Source organism: Amblyraja radiata, chromosome 9 (genome assembly GCF_010909765.2).
Source record: "Amblyraja radiata isolate CabotCenter1 chromosome 9, sAmbRad1.1.pri, whole genome shotgun sequence".
Lineage (NCBI taxonomy): Eukaryota > Metazoa > Chordata > Chondrichthyes > Rajiformes > Rajidae > Amblyraja > Amblyraja radiata.
In genome coordinates, this window is record NC_045964.1 from 1,935,018 (window position 1) to 1,950,727 (window position 15,710).

Here is a 15,710-nt window from a genome sequence, read left to right on the forward strand (position 1 = left end):
CCTCACACCTGATGACCACATTTTTTCCCGTTATGGAGAGGGAGCGTTGCCTCCACAGTTCCAGCTTCTTCCCCACCTTGGCTATCCGCTCCAACCAATTCTTATTACACGCCTCAGCCCCCCCCGAACCAGATCCCCAGCACCTTCAAGAAGTCAGGCTTGATGGTGAGCAATAACCAACCTGATCTCCCAGTGGCTCAGCACTTCAACTCCCCTTCCCATTACGAATCCGACCTTTCTGTCCTGGGCCTCCTCCATGGCCAGAGTGAGTCCCACCGTAAATTGGAGGAGCAGCACCTCATATTCCGCTTGGGTAGTTTACACCCCAGCAGTATGAACATTGACTTCTCCGATTTCAGGTAGTCCTTGCTTTCTCCCTCTTTCCCCTCCCCTTCCCAGCTCGCCCACTGTCTCCGCCTCTTCCTTCTTCATCCCGCCTCCCCCACCCCAGTCTGAAGAAGGGTCTCGACCCGAAACGTCACCTATTTCCTTCGCTCCATAAATGCTGCCTCACCCGCTGAGTTTCTCCAGCATTTTTGTCTATTTTCGATTTTTCCAGCATCTGCAGTTTCTTCTTAAACAAAAGAACAGTTTTCAGTGTTTTTACTCCTCTTTGCGGAGAAGGCATTACTAAGCCACAATGAAGAACTCTACTTGCAGTTAGAATTAAAATGTTATGTTTGTCCATGCCCTGTGAGCATTGTGTTTAGTTTAGAGTTTAGCTTAGAGATACAGCGCGGAAACAGGCCCTTCAGCCCACCGGTTCCGTGCCGACCAGCGATCCCCGCACATAAGCATTATCCTACACACACTAGGGACAATTTTTACATTTACCAAGCCAATTAACCTACAAACCTGTACGTCTTTGGAGTGTGGGAGGAAACCAAAGATCTTGGAGAAAACCCACGCAGATCACAAGGAGAACGTACAAACTCTGTACAGACAACACACGTGGCCGGGATCGAACCCGAGTCTCCGGCGCTGCATTCGCTGTAAGGCAGGAACTCTACCGCTGCGCCACCGTGACTGCTGCAGCTGACTTGCACAACTTTATCTGTGATTGTGCTTTCTTATATCATAAAGAAATGAACTGCATTCATACAGCATGGAAGTGGGCCCTTCAGCCCAGCTCATCTGTGCCAACCTCATCTAAGCCCATCTGTGCCAATCTCATCTCACCTCATCTAAACTCATTAACCTGAGTTTGGCCCATACCCTTCTAAACCTTTTCTATCCACATACTGTGCAAATGTCTTTGAAATGGTGTTATTGTATCTGCCTTAAATGTTTCCTCCGGTACCTCATTCTATATAGCCACCATCCTTTGTGTGGAAGATGTTACCCCCTCGGAGGTAAACACAAAATGTTGGAGTAACTCAGCATCTCTGGAGAGAAGGAATGGGTGACGTTTCGGGTCGAGACTCTTCTTCAGACCGAATCCATGCTGTATCAGTCAATCGAAAACTAAAGATTGATGAATGTCTGGAAATTTCTATTCCAGAAGGTTGCAGAGGCCAAGATACTGAATGTTTCTCCCTCCTAACCCCATTCTCCTGCCTTCTCCCCATAACCCCTGACACCAGTAGACCTGTGACATGGCGTGGACTCAGTGGGCCGATGGGCCTGTTTCCATGCTCTATCTTTCAATCAAAAACGAAAAATTGATGAATGTCTGGAATTTCTACTCCAGAAGGCAGCAGAGGCCAAGATACTGAATATATTGAAGTGGGAAGTAAATAGATTTCTCCACACAAATTGCGTCAAGGGGTTTTGTTTAGTTTAGAGATACTGCTCTCTGACTTTGGCCCATTTTATGCTATTTTAAAGTTGTGGCCACCGGGTATACTATGTTAGCGATCCATTCCCACTTCTTCAGACTGAAGAAGGGTCTCGACCCGAAACGTCACCCATTCCTTCTCTCCGGATATGCTGACTGTCCCGTTGAATTACGCCACCATTTTGTGTTTTCCTTCGATTTAAAACAGCATCTGCAGTTCTTTCCTACAAACGTTACCCCTCGGGTTCCTATTAAATCTTTCCCCTCTCACCTTAAACCTGTGCCCTCTTGTTCTTCATTTCCCTACCCTGGGAAAAGACTGTGCATTGACTCTATCTATTCCCTTCATGAGTTTATACACCTCTTTAAGATCAGCCCTGAGCCTCATGCACAGCAAGGAATAAAGTCCTCATCTGCCCCACCTCAACCGATACTTGCAACGTTCTCGTAAATCTTCTCTGCACTCTCTCCAACTAAATGGCATCTTTACCACAACAGGGTAATCAAAAGGGAGGTTTCACTCCAAGTGTAGCTTCACCAATGTCAATTGTAACGTAACACACCATCTTCTATCGACACACAAAGCTGGAGTAACTCAGCAGGACAGGCAACATCTCTGGAGAGAAGGAATGGGTGATGTTTCTGGCTCGAAACCCTTCTTCAGACTGGTTAGGAATAAGGGGAACAGAGATATAGACGATGATGTAGAGAGATAAAGAACAATGAATGAAAGATATGCAAAAAAGTAACAATGATAAAGGAAACGGGCCTTTGTTAGCTGTTTGTTGGGTGAAAATGAGAAGCTGGTGCGACTTGGGTGGGGGAGGGATAGATCTCCCTACGTCATCTTCTATATCTCTCATTTCCCTTTCCTGTGACCTTCAGCCACGTCACCCATTCCTTCTCTCCAGAGATGCTGTCTGTCCCGCTGAGTTACTCCAGCTTTTTGTGTCACTATCTGCTATACTTGGTTCCCTGGCTCGTGAAGGCCAGCATGCCAAAAGCCATCCTCACTACTCTGTGACACATGTAGATCGAGTGGTTGCATTCGTCTTGAACTCTTTGTGTGTATCTCAAACACAGATTTAAGCCTGTGCCTTGAGCAATATTTCTTTTTGTTTTCTATGCAAATGTGTAATGAATATCTCTCTCGAGAGCACAATAATTGAAATAGTTGAATATAAGGACAAACTTGATATGTTTATGGCTCTGTGGTTGAACCACAAATTTAAGGATTATGATTGCCAATGGGATCCAGGAAATTTCTTATCCTGGTATTGCACACTGTTGCTTAACAAATATCATTACATTTATAAACCAGTCAAATGTTAGACGAAAGAATATAAAAACTTGTAAAAATGGAAACATTTTAGCTACACTGAAAGGAATAAATAAGGTAATCAGTGATAGGAGCAGAATTAGGCCATTCGGCCCATCAAGTCTACTCCGCCATTCAATCATGGCTGATCTATCTCTCCATCCTAACCCCATTCTTCTGCTTTCTCCCCATAACCCCTGACACCAGTAGACCTGTGACATGGCATGGACTCAGTGGGCTGATGGGCCTGTTTCCATGCTCTATCTTTCAATCAAAAACGAAAAATTGATGAATGTCTGGAATTTCTACTCCAGAAGGCTGCAGAGGCCACGATACTGAATATATTGAAGTGGGAAGTAAATAGATTTCTCCACACAAAATGCGTCAAGGGGTTTTGTTTAGTTGAGAGATACGGCCCTCTGACTTTGGCCCATCTTTTAGTGCAAATGTCAGGAGGGGAATAATATATGCTATTTTAAAGTTGTGGTAGCCACTGGGTGTACTATGTTAGTGACCCATTCCCCACCCTCGGATTCAAGCCGTCAGGTAATGGAAATTTACCCTCACAGAATGCACAAAGATCAGATCAGAATCAAATTATTGACCAAGTCTGTATGTATGTGTACATACTCAAGGAACATGTCCCAAACATTTGCTCTTTCAGACTTTATGTGGGAAATGAAATGGGAAACTTGCAATGAAACATCGAAACATAGAAAATAGGTGCAGGGGTAGGCCATTCAGCCCTTTGAGCCATTCAATATGATCGTGGCTGATCATCCAAAATCAGTACCCCGTTCCTGCTTTCTCCCCATATCCCTTGATTCAGTTAGCCCGAAGAGCTATATCTAACTCTCTCTTGAAAATATCCAGTGAATTGGCCTCCGCTGCCTTCTTTGGCAGAGAATTCCACAGATTCACAACTTTCTGGGTGAAAAGGTTTTTTCTCATCTCCGTCCTAAATGGCCGTCCCCTTATTCTTAAACTGTGACACCTGGTTCTGGACTCCCTTAACATCGGGAACATGTTTCCTGCAATGAATGTGCAAAAGATGCAGCCTCTGGTCACAGAAAATTGCAAATCAGACAGTTTAATTGGAATGCAACCATCCCTCCTGCCGATAATGTGGACATCGCCTGTCTACCTTTTTGAAAAGTTGGTTATTCAAAGGTGATTTGTATGAGAGCAAGAGAATGCTGATCGTTACTTACACCCTTTTCTCCTGAGATTGTTATTTACACCCTTTTCTCCCGAGTTATTTGTATATTGTTTCAAAATACCCTATTAGGTTCAGTGATAGTCCATTACACAAGATATTTTACTGATTCTTGTAAAAGTCAGGAATAATGCATTTTTTAAAAATCAGATCAATCATTGACTGTCTTTGCATTAATGGTAGTAAAAAAAGTAAAGGACAAATAACTTATTTGACCTGTGTATTGCTAATTAAATATGCCAAACTAATGAAAATAGCTTAAGGAACAAGTGCCACTGCACATCAAATTAATTCATTACATATGAAGGGCAATGAGCTGCATAGAAGAATTGACAGTGCTCAACAAATGTTTTAATTCAAGCCATCTTCCTGTCTACATGATTTCTAGCTGTAGGCATCCATTACCTCACACTGCCTCGGCAAGGCCAGCAGCATAATCAAGGACGAGTCAAACACCCTGGCCACTCCCTCTTCTCCCCTCTACCATCAGGCAAAAGGTATAGAAGTGTGAAAACGCACACCTCCAGATTCAGGGACCGTTTCTTCCCAGCTGCTATCAGGCAACCAGAGAGTAATCCTGAACTACCCACCCTATCTCATCGGAGACCCTCAGACTATCTTAGATCGGACTTTACTGGCTTTACCTGCGTGTGTGGAGCAGACCAGCAAACAGTCCAGCACGTTATTTTCGACTGCGCTGTCCTCCGCCCCCTGGTGGAGGGGTAGACCTCACGGCGCTTGACAACAGCACATTGAACTGGCTACAGCGCCTGGAGGGTGTTACCTAACCTCTGCTGCCTCAAACGCAAGAAGACCCTGCGCTAAACGTTATTCCCTTATCATGTATCTGTATACTGTGAATGGCTCGATTGTAATCATGTATTGTCTTTCTGCTGACTGGATAGCACGCAACAAAAGCTTTTCACTGTACCTCGGTAGGCATGACAATAAACTAAACTGAGCTGATAAACAAAACTGATTATTACAAGGTACTAAGTTTTAATTTTGACCTAGATTGCATCACAATGCTTTCCATCATGATCAGGTTAAACTCGAATAAGAAATGCCCAGAGCAGAAGACAAGTAAAGTCACTTCCTTTTATTCAACTTTCTTTGACAGGGAAGAGACCATTCTCTCTACTCCCTCTTCAAGCAGAATGGGAAAGAATCACTGAATAAATAATTGCCTCAATGATTGCAGCCATCCCCGTGTTATGGTAATTTGGGTAATGGAAACTTGCCTGTGCAGAATTTAAGAATCACTTCCCAAACATTTGAGATACAGAATAAAATTAACTGTCATGGAATTTATGTGGATGAGGGGAAAAAATAAATGTGTTTTTATTCATCTTTCTCGAGACGTAGGCAGGTGACATTGTTTCATGTTACAGAACATTGTGATGTGGACTATTTTCTGAAATGTGGGTGTGGTGGGCAATGCAACATTCCCCTTTGTTGTCAGCTACATCCTTTACTTATACTGTATTCTCATGAGTCTCAATGACAATGCTTTTTTAATGCATATAAACAAGATAGAATTGATATTTTAGGTTAAAAATATTTGTGCAACGAGTTTCCTTATCTCCGAAGACCATTTGGTTAACAGATGCATTTTTGTATAGGGATATAAAGCCTGATAACATTTTGCTGGACATGAATGGACATATACGTCTTGCTGACTTTGGATCATGCCTGAAGTTGATGAATGATGGCACTGTGAGTACTATTTATTACAGAATACTACTGTCACAATGTTTAAGATTCAGACAGGTACATGGAAAGGACATGTTTAGAGGGATATGGGCAGGTGGGAATAGTGCAGATGGGACGTGTTGGCAAGTTGGGCTACTCTATGCCTCTATCAAATTCTAGATTTGTATTAGAACTGCTGCTTAAGAATTGTATTCATTATCTACATTGATGATATTCAGCAAATAGGTATTTATCTACAAACCATGCAATATTATGCACCACCTCATGTTCTGAAGTAGAATATAAGCAAGATTTCTCTAAGAAAATAAATTGTAACATCCCTTTTTGTAATCTTATCATGTTTATTTCTTGTGGTCTCCAATTAGAAGCTCAAAATGTAACAATTTGTTCCATTTTGCTGTAAACAAGTCGCCCTGCTGCTGGTGCCTGCCAGGCAGCAGAATTAAGAAGCTGCCAAAATCTTATTTAGTTCAAAGACTTTTTTTAAATCTGATTGAGATTTTGATAAGCATGGAATGAAGAGAAAGAATGTGAATGATTTTGTCACAATATCTTAACTTTAAAATGAATCTAAATGATGGCTCTGGGGGAATAGGAGCACTAGGTTTGCATAGGCTGCTTAACAGACAGAGAAGTGGCTTGGAAAACAAAGGCATTTTTGTTGGCAGCCTGAAGCAGTATCACTTCACAAAGATCAATGCTTGGGCATTGGCTATTTACCATCCACTTCAGAGGTACATAAGGAGACCGATCATGGCTGTTCAAAAATTGCTGCAGGTGCATGCCTAAGAGGTAAATTAAGTTGTGAGATTTTAAATTAAAAAAAAAAAAAAATGCTTGAAATGCTCAGCTGATCAGGCAAGATGTCGAGGGCAAAACAATGTTTTGAGTGGATTACTTTTTATCAACATGTTCTGATGACTGGTTAGTCACCTGAAATAAACTGAGGTGTAGTCTGATCTGTTGAACACTTCCAGCTTTTTCTGGGTTTTTCAATATTTCGGATTTCTAGATCCCCACTGTTTTGCTTTTAAGTGAATGGACAGGTATGTTACAAATGTAATATAATGTGGAGAAAATTGAAGTTACCTGTTTTGGTAAAAAATTAAAAAAGCAGAAATATTTTATGTAGCGAGGCCGGGAAATATTGATGACTTTATACCCAAACAGAAGCTAGCAGTTGGGAAACTTGTGATGGCTTTTATTAATAACGGATGCAGTATGTGTGAATAACATATACAGGGCCAATGTGAATGTAGACCAGGAACTCATTACCCAAGCAAGGATAGATTTGATTTTGATATAACACAAAAATGATTCGTTGGACTAATTACTGTGATAAACTTTATTCTATAAAGAGAGTTGAGATATCAAGATTAGAGTTAAGGAAGCAGGGAGTTGATCTTGCATTCTGCAACATTCTTATTGATCTTAACACTGGCAGCACAGTGGTAGAGTTGTTGCCTTACAGCGGCAGAGACCCACGTTCGATCCTGATTACGGGTGCTGCCTGCATTCTCCCCGTGAACGTGGGTTTTCTCCAGGTGCTCTGGTTTCCTCTCACACTCCAAAGACGTACAGGTTTGTAGGCTAATTGGCTTGGTATAATTGTAAATAGTCCCTTGTGTGTGTATAGGGTAGTGTTAGTGTGTTGGGATCGCTGGTCGGTGCGGACTCGGTGGCCCGAAGAGCCTGTTTCTGCACTCTATCTCTTAACTAAACTAAACAGTAGAGGAGGAGAATCTTTCTCCAGATGTGATGTCAGAAACGAGGGATCTTCTCAAAGTAAAGAGTCGCCCAGTTAAGATTAAGATAAGTGAACATTTCTTCAATAAAGGGTTGTGAGTCTTTAGAATTTTGAACTTTGAGGATTGCCGATCCCCACTTTATTAAACGCATTCACAACACAATTCATAATTTATTTGAATTCTAAAACATTGAAGGGTAAGGGAATAATGTGGAAAAGTAGGTGAACAATGATCAGCCGAGATCATATTAACTAACAGAGCAGGCTTGAATTGCTAAATCGCAAAATCCTCTTATTTATGTTCTTATTTCAGTAAGCATGCAACAACTTGGCAATTGCAGTTAAAATTTAAAGCCATTATTTTATATTGCACTTTTTACTTTTATTGGGTGTATTGTTTATCAGAGTAAAGCAAGCACAAGCTGTGTCGGTTTTAAACTGCTACCATGATTCTTCTGCTCAGGTACAATCTTCAGTAGCTGTTGGTACTCCTGACTACATCTCTCCAGAAATCTTGCAAGCAATGGAGGATGGAATGGGGAAGTACGGACCAGAATGTGATTGGTGGTCTCTTGGTGTATGTATGTATGAAATGCTTGTCGGAGAAACGCCATTTTACGCAGAGTCATTGGTGGAAACGTATGGGAAAATTATGAATCATCAAGTAAGTGCTACATTTTTCTTAAGTTGACATTTTAAACCACTTGTGTAATGATTAAACTAGGAGTCGGCAACCTTGTTTTGCATAGGGGCCAGGACCCATGTCTGTGAGCGGATGGCGGGCCACATCTATCGCCATAGTGTGACACTTGGTGTTGTTTTTCCAATTAGTTTTCACGTGTTTTTCAATTCGTTTTTTGCAGTTCCCAGGTGCCTTGCGTGCCCCGGGACTGGCTGCAGTTCCCAGCTCAGCTCGCCTGCCCTGGGACTGGCTGTCGCGCCCAAGTCGTCTGCGTGCCCCGGGACTGGCTGCAGTTCCCAGGTCAGCTCGCCTGCCCCGGGACTGGCTGTAGCGCCAGGTCGTGTGCCTGCGTGCCCTGAGATGAGCTGCAGTTCCCAGATCAGCTCGCGTTCCCGGGACTGGCTACGGTTCCCAGGTCGCGAAAACTAATTGAATAAAAATACGCCTGCGGGCTGGATGATTTCGGGCTATGGACCGGATGCCAGCCCGTGGGCCATAGGTTGCCGGCCCCTGAATTAAACAACATGTAATGAACCACAGCAGTTCACCTCTTTGCTGAAGAAGAGTTGTTGCAATAGATTATGACTACCTGTTTAAATCCTTACCATGTTTCTTTGATTGTTGGCAAACCTCTATTTATTTCTGTTAGTGTAACATTTGTTAATGCAACGTGTGTGGACCATCACACATGATTAACTTCATGATAATAATGAAGCTAAAAGATTATAATTTTGGATAAAGTGTGTATATGTTAATTTCGGGGTATCTTTTTTAAATCAATTGAACCCATTCTGTACTTTGCATAGAAATCGCATCATTGTTCTGCGTGCATGTTCAGGCTCTGTCCCACTTGGTGATTTTTTCGGCGACTGCTTGGCATCGTTGATTGATGTATCAGGTCACCGAACAAGTCGCAGCGTGACGTGGCATGAATGACGCACGGTGTTTCCTCAAGTGTCACAACATTTTTTTTGTCGCCGCTGGATTTTGAAATGTTTAAAATCTTTGGCCACCCTGATATGACGCTGGCAATAGCCGTAAAAAATCGGCAAGTGGGACAGGCCCTTTCAACTTTCTGAAGCATTCAAACTCTTTTGTTTGACAGGAACGATTCCAATTTCCGTCACATAGCACTGATGTATCCGATGAAGCCAAGGATTTGATTCAGCGGTTGATCTGCAGTAGAGAACATCGCATTGGAAAAAATGGAATGGAAGATTTCAAAAAACATTTATTTTTCAAAGGGATCGATTGGGACAATATTAGAAACATTGAAGCGCCTTATATTCCTGAAGTCAGCAGTCCAACAGACACTTCAAACTTTGATGTAGATGATGATATTCTCAAAAATCCAGTTAGTATTTCAGTTTTCTGTGGAATACCATGTTTAACTTTGGCCACAGTGTGCAGAGGAGGTTTACATGTAGTTTTTACTGGCACTTGGTATTTTGTGCAACTCCCATGTTTAGCCTGGATTACAAGACTGCATTAACATTTCTGACTAATTTTTTTAATTCTATTTTATTTTTAATATGTTTTATTGTTTATTATTATTTATTTATTTTTATTTTTATGATACTGCCTGTAAGGGAAATTCATTTTGTTGTCTCTAACTGAGACAATGACAATAAATTTGAATACAATACAATACAATACATTTCTGACTAATGAAAGATTAGGACTTGCAGGAAACAATCAAAATGAGTGGAACCGAGGATAGGAATTTTCTAAAGCCTCACTCACTGGTCGTGTGGTAATGTGGGGATCAGCCTCCTTATCAAACCCCTAAAAAAAGAAGTTACCGTAACATTCTCAAAATCAAGGTTATGGGGAGAAGGCAGGAGAATGGGGTTAGGAGGGAGAGATAGATCAGCCATGATTGAATGACGGAGTAGACTTGATGGGCCGAATGGCCTAATTCTACTCCTATCACTTATGACCAGAAAACTGAACATAACATAATGATCCTGTTACGTTCATTTTGTCAGAGATGTGAATAGCAGGGCCTTAGACTCCTGTTTGTCCTGGGGGGGGGGAATACATAAGAGCTATAATTTGAGATTACACAAGGGGACACATTCACATACACAAAAGAAAAAAAAAAACACTTTTATAGAATAACCTGCAAACCTGTGCATCTTTGTAGTGTGGGAGGAAACCGGAGAAAGCCCACAGGGAGAACGTGCCAACTCTGTACAGACAGCATCGTAGTCAGGATCGAACCCGGGTCTCTGGTGCTGTAAGGCAGCAACTCTCCCGCTGCTCCATTGTGCCGCTGTAGAGGGCTTGATATTGCTTTCTCCATGTAATAGACGTGAAAGGATGAATGGGTCTGTTCTTCAGCAATAATCCTATTATCCTTGTAGGCTTTATGAAGAAAAACTCAATTCTTTATTTTGTCTGTACATAATTAATTTTGCAGTCTTATAACTGGAGTGTGAAATAAAACATAAAATGCTGGAAATATTCAGCAGGTCAGGCAGCATCTTCAAGAGGGGATAACACTGATAAAAAATATCAAGGATCCTGTTCTTTTCTGATGAATTATGTAAAATGTTCACTCAGTTTCTTGCTCCACATTGGTCCTGACCAGCATGTGGTATTTTGCTTTTGTACAACATTTAGAAATTGAGATTAAATTAGCATTCTGATAATTTGTTGGATTAAAAGTAATCCTCTGTTTGTATTGATAAATGCTTTCTGTTGTCCTAGGAGCTGGTGCCTCCAGCCTCTCACACTGCTTTTTCTGGACTGCACCTGCCTTTTGTAGGCTTCACCTTTACCACCACCAGGTAGAACCTTTCTATAATTATTGTATATGTTGTTCACTTGTGCATTAATGAACAATCCACTGTTATAAAACTGGATGGTACAGGGTCACCACCGAATTTCCGGTACCCTTAGTTCTAGAGCCTTTCTGGATTAGACAATAGGTGCAGGAGTAGACCATTTGGCCCTTCGAGCCAGAACCGCCATTCAATGTGATCATGGCTGATCATCCACAATCAGTACCCCGTTCCGGCCTTCTCCCCATATCACCTGACTCCGCTATTTTTAAGAGCCCTATCTAGCTCTCTCTTGAAAGCATCCAGAGAATCTGCCTCCACCGCCTTCTGAGGCAGAGAATTCCACAGACTCACCACTCTCTGTGAGAAAATGTGTTTCCTCGTCTCCGTTCTAAATGGCTTGCTCCTTATTCTTAAACTGTGGCCCCTGGTTCTGGACTCCCCCAACATCGGGAACATGTTTCCTGCCTCTAGCGTGTCCAAGCCCTTAATAATCTTATATGTTTCAATGAGATTTCCTCTCATCCTTCTAAACTCCAGAGTGTACAAGCCCAGCTGCTCCATTCTCTCAGCATATGACAGTCACGCCATCCCGGGAATTAACCTTGTAATTATCCAGGCCAATGGAGGTCACGGCCTCTGAGAGAAGTCCAACGCTACCGGACTGGTCCGCCTAGGCCACCGGCCCGCAAAGTCAGCTGTGGAAGCAGATGTGCCGGCACCAGCCGGGCCAGAGTTCTAGAGCCCCAGCAGGAGGGGGCAAATTTCAACCTGCTGACCGGCCACGGAAGTCAGCTATGGGAATGGATCTGCCGTTCCTGGCTGGGCTGGGGTTCCCGAGTCCCGGTCGCAGGGGGCAAATTTAACACGCCAATCGGCCACTGAAGTCCCGACGAGGTTGAGATCGGCCGCCGTATCTAGCCTCGTCATTTTCGGGGGCACCTCGGGGGCGGGGGGGGGGGGGGTGATTTAAGTGCACTCTCGTGATTTTGTCTGGATTAAAGAAAGTGCCGGACCACCAGTTACTGGAAAATTGGTGGTGGTCTTGTACTATGTTCAGTGATGTAAAAGTATTCTGCTTTTAACAAAGTATTTAAATGATCTACATGTTATTTAACCTTAATTTATACTGTGTAGATTTAAGGCAGCATGCTATTTTTTATTAGCATGGCTTGTTTGTTATGTTAAGTAGGGATAACAGGTTTTGTTGCTTTATCTACCATTTTGAATGGAAGTGGTTTTACCTTGCTTAAGAGAGCCAAGCTGAAAGGAGTTTCTCACCCATGTACCTCTACTTGATATGTGAGATTGCTTGACAAAGGTGGTGAGAACTAAAGAAAAAACAGGACCCATACATGGCCCTTTTGGCTTGCTTTGCCTTTCTGTAAAAACACCTCTCATTCTTCTCAGCTTAATAAGCAGAGGCCCATCATACATCAGTCCTAGTTCCAGGAACCAAAATTCCATTAGCTCTCCGAATTACTTGCTGTACTTCTTGCCGGCCCTTTGCTTTGTGCATCGGACACCCAGTATGTTTGCATGACAACATTTTGTAATCTCACTCTATTTACCTTTTCGGTCCTCCTTCCAAAATGGGTCATTTCACATTTCGTCATGTGTCAATTTCTTGCCATTTACTTAACCTATCTGTCTCTTTGTGATTTTTCTGAATGATTTACAAGGGTCTGAACAAATACATTGTTTTTCATCTCATTTATATCACTGACTAACCTTTTGTGGAGACTTTGCCCCCACACTCCATTACTGGACTTCTCAACCAGAGGAAGATGATTCTAATGCCCCTGACCCACTTAGGAAACCTGAACGGAAACCTCTGGAGACTTTGCGCCCCACCCAAGGTTTGCGTGCGGTTCCCGGAGATTTTTGTCAGTCTCCCTACTACTATCTGCAACCTCCGGCAACCGCACGGAAACCTTGGGTGGGGCGTAACGTCTCCAGAGGTTTCCATTCAGGTTTCCTAAGTGGGACAGGGGCATTTTAGCGTCAGCTTTGTAATTCAGACAGTCCTTCTCTTAATCATAAAAGTTTCAATGAGCACCTCAACATTTTCTGAACATTAGTTTCATATTCATAGGCAAACTTTACTCAAACTATACTCGTAGGACCAATGTCTCATCTCAGAAACCAATCTTCAGCACTGCCTTCAAAGCAAATAAATCCGTGGGGATGAAGACCAAAACTTGAGTTTTGAGGGAGAGAAAGGCACAAAAGTGGTGAAATAACTCAGTGGATGGGGCAGCATCTCTGGATAGATGATGTTTTAACACAGGACCCTTCTTCAGACTGAAAACTTCTTCCTATTGCAATCCAATCTCTTTGCAATAATGGCTTGCATACCATTGGCCTTCCTAAATACTTGTGCCTGCAGGTTAATTTATTCATCATTTTTTTGTTCCTCTTGACAAAATGAGTAATCACCAAAATCACGTTTTACTCCATTATTCCCCCACAGCCGTCACCTTTCTTGCTCACTGTCTTTATTCATGAAGACACTGTCTGTTCTGGTTCCTCAAATGCATGTGAAAGTTGCCATGCTGCCTCTATAAAGAATGTGGGGCATTCTCCCAATGACCCAGCCTGTATATGTCCCTCAAAATAACAGATTATCTGGTCAATTAATTCCATTTATGGGATTGGGTATGAATAACAATGACGACATTGAATAGCCAGATGATTTGCATTGTAGGGTAGACTGTGGGGTAGACTGACTCCCCTCCCCCACTCCCCAATCCTTTCATGTTTAGTGTATCTTGTTGTGTTTTGTCACTGTTGGCAGACCAATTTCCCTCCTGGGATAAATAAAGTTCTGTCGTATCTTATGTATGTAAAAACAAAACCATTGTGAATGTGCAAGGTATATCTCTCGGACAGCTTCCAATGAAAAGTAAATTAATTGTCTGGTTCATAGAAAAGTGAGTAATGGGATTTGCTGTTTCAGTCCTTTGTCCGATAGAACTTCTTTGAAAACAGGCATGCAATCAGAATCGATTGACAGAGATGCTGATGTACGAATAGACTTGGAAAACAGTTTACAAATTGAGGCTTACGAGAGGCGAATCCACAGGCTTGAACAAGAAAAACTGGAACTAACTAGGAAACTGCAAGGTAACTTTGATATTTAAATTATGATCATAAACATAAAACCTCACAGCAGACTATTCGTCATTTACAGTGCCCTCCATAATGTTTGGGACAAAGACCCGTCGTTTATTTATTTGCCTCTGAACTCCACAATTTGAGATTTGTAATAGAAAAAAAGTGCACATTGTCAGATTTTAGTAATGGCCATTTTTATACATTTTGGTTTCACCATGTAGAAATTACAGCTGTGTTTATACAAAGTCCCCCCATTTCAGGGCACCATAATGTTTGGGACACAGCAATGTCATGTAAATGAAAGTTGTCCTGTTTAGTATTTTGTTGCATATCCTTTGCATGCAATGACTGCTTGAAGTCTGCGATTCATGGACATCACCAGTTGCTGGCTGTCTTCTCTGGTGATGCTCTGCCAGGCCTGTATTGTAGCCATCTTTAGCTTATGCTTGTTTTGGGGGCTAGTCCCCTTCAGTTTTCTCTTCAGCATATAAAAGGCATGCTCAATTGGGTTCAGATCGGGTGATTGACTTGGCCACTCAAGAATTTACCTTTTTTTAGCTTTAAAAAACTCCTTTGTTGCTTTAGCAGTATGTTTGGGATCATTGTCTTGCTGTAGAATGAACCGCCGGCCAATGAGTTTTGAGGCATTTGTTTGAACTTGAGCAGATAGGATGTGTCTATACACTTCAGAATTAATTATGCTACTACCATCAGCAGTTGTATCATCAATGAAGATAAGTGAGCCAGTACCTTCAGCGGCCATACATGCCCAGGCCATAACACCCCCACCACTGTGTTTCACAGATGAGGTGGTATGCTTTGGATCTTGGGCAGTTCCTTCTCTCCTCCATACTTTGCTCTTGCCATCACTCTGATATAAGTTAATCTTCGTCTCATCTGTCCAGAAGACCTTTATCCAGAACTGTGGTTTCTATTTTAAGTACTTCTTGGCAAACTGTAATCTGGCCAATCTATTTTTGCGGCTAATTAGTGGTTTGCATCTTGCAGTGTAGCCTCTGTATTTCTGTTCATGAAGTCTTCTGCGGACAGTGGTCATTGACAAATCCACACCTGACTCCTGAAGGGTGTTTCTGATCTGTCGTACAGGTGTTTGGAGATTTTTCTTTATTATAGAGAGAATTCTTCTGTCATCAGCTGTGGAGGTCTTCCTTGGCCTGCCAGTCCCTTTGCGATTAGTAAGCTCACCAGTGCTCTCTTTCTTCTTAATGATGTTCCAAACAGTTGATTTTGGTAAGCCTAAGGTTTGGCTGATGTCTCTAACAGTTTTATTCTTGTTTCTCAGTATCATAATGGCTTCTTTTCCTCATCTTGATAAACAGCAACAAAGGTTTCC

General features: G+C 42.2%; 1 protein-coding gene across 3 annotated transcripts in view; it reads left to right on the forward strand.

Annotated features, from left to right (window-relative positions):
- Positions 1-15,710, forward strand: part of cdc42bpb (CDC42 binding protein kinase beta) — a 189,323-nt gene that overhangs the window by 114,060 nt on the left and 59,553 nt on the right. For all 3 annotated transcript variants that reach the window (XM_033026492.1, XM_033026491.1, XM_033026490.1), the window contains exons 6-10: positions 5,934-6,027; positions 8,235-8,435; positions 9,559-9,807; positions 11,166-11,245; positions 14,199-14,365. In XM_033026492.1, the coding sequence (XP_032882383.1) occupies positions 5,934-6,027; positions 8,235-8,435; positions 9,559-9,807; positions 11,166-11,245; positions 14,199-14,365 (791 nt within the window). The remainder of the gene's footprint in view (positions 1-5,933; positions 6,028-8,234; positions 8,436-9,558; positions 9,808-11,165; positions 11,246-14,198; positions 14,366-15,710) is intronic.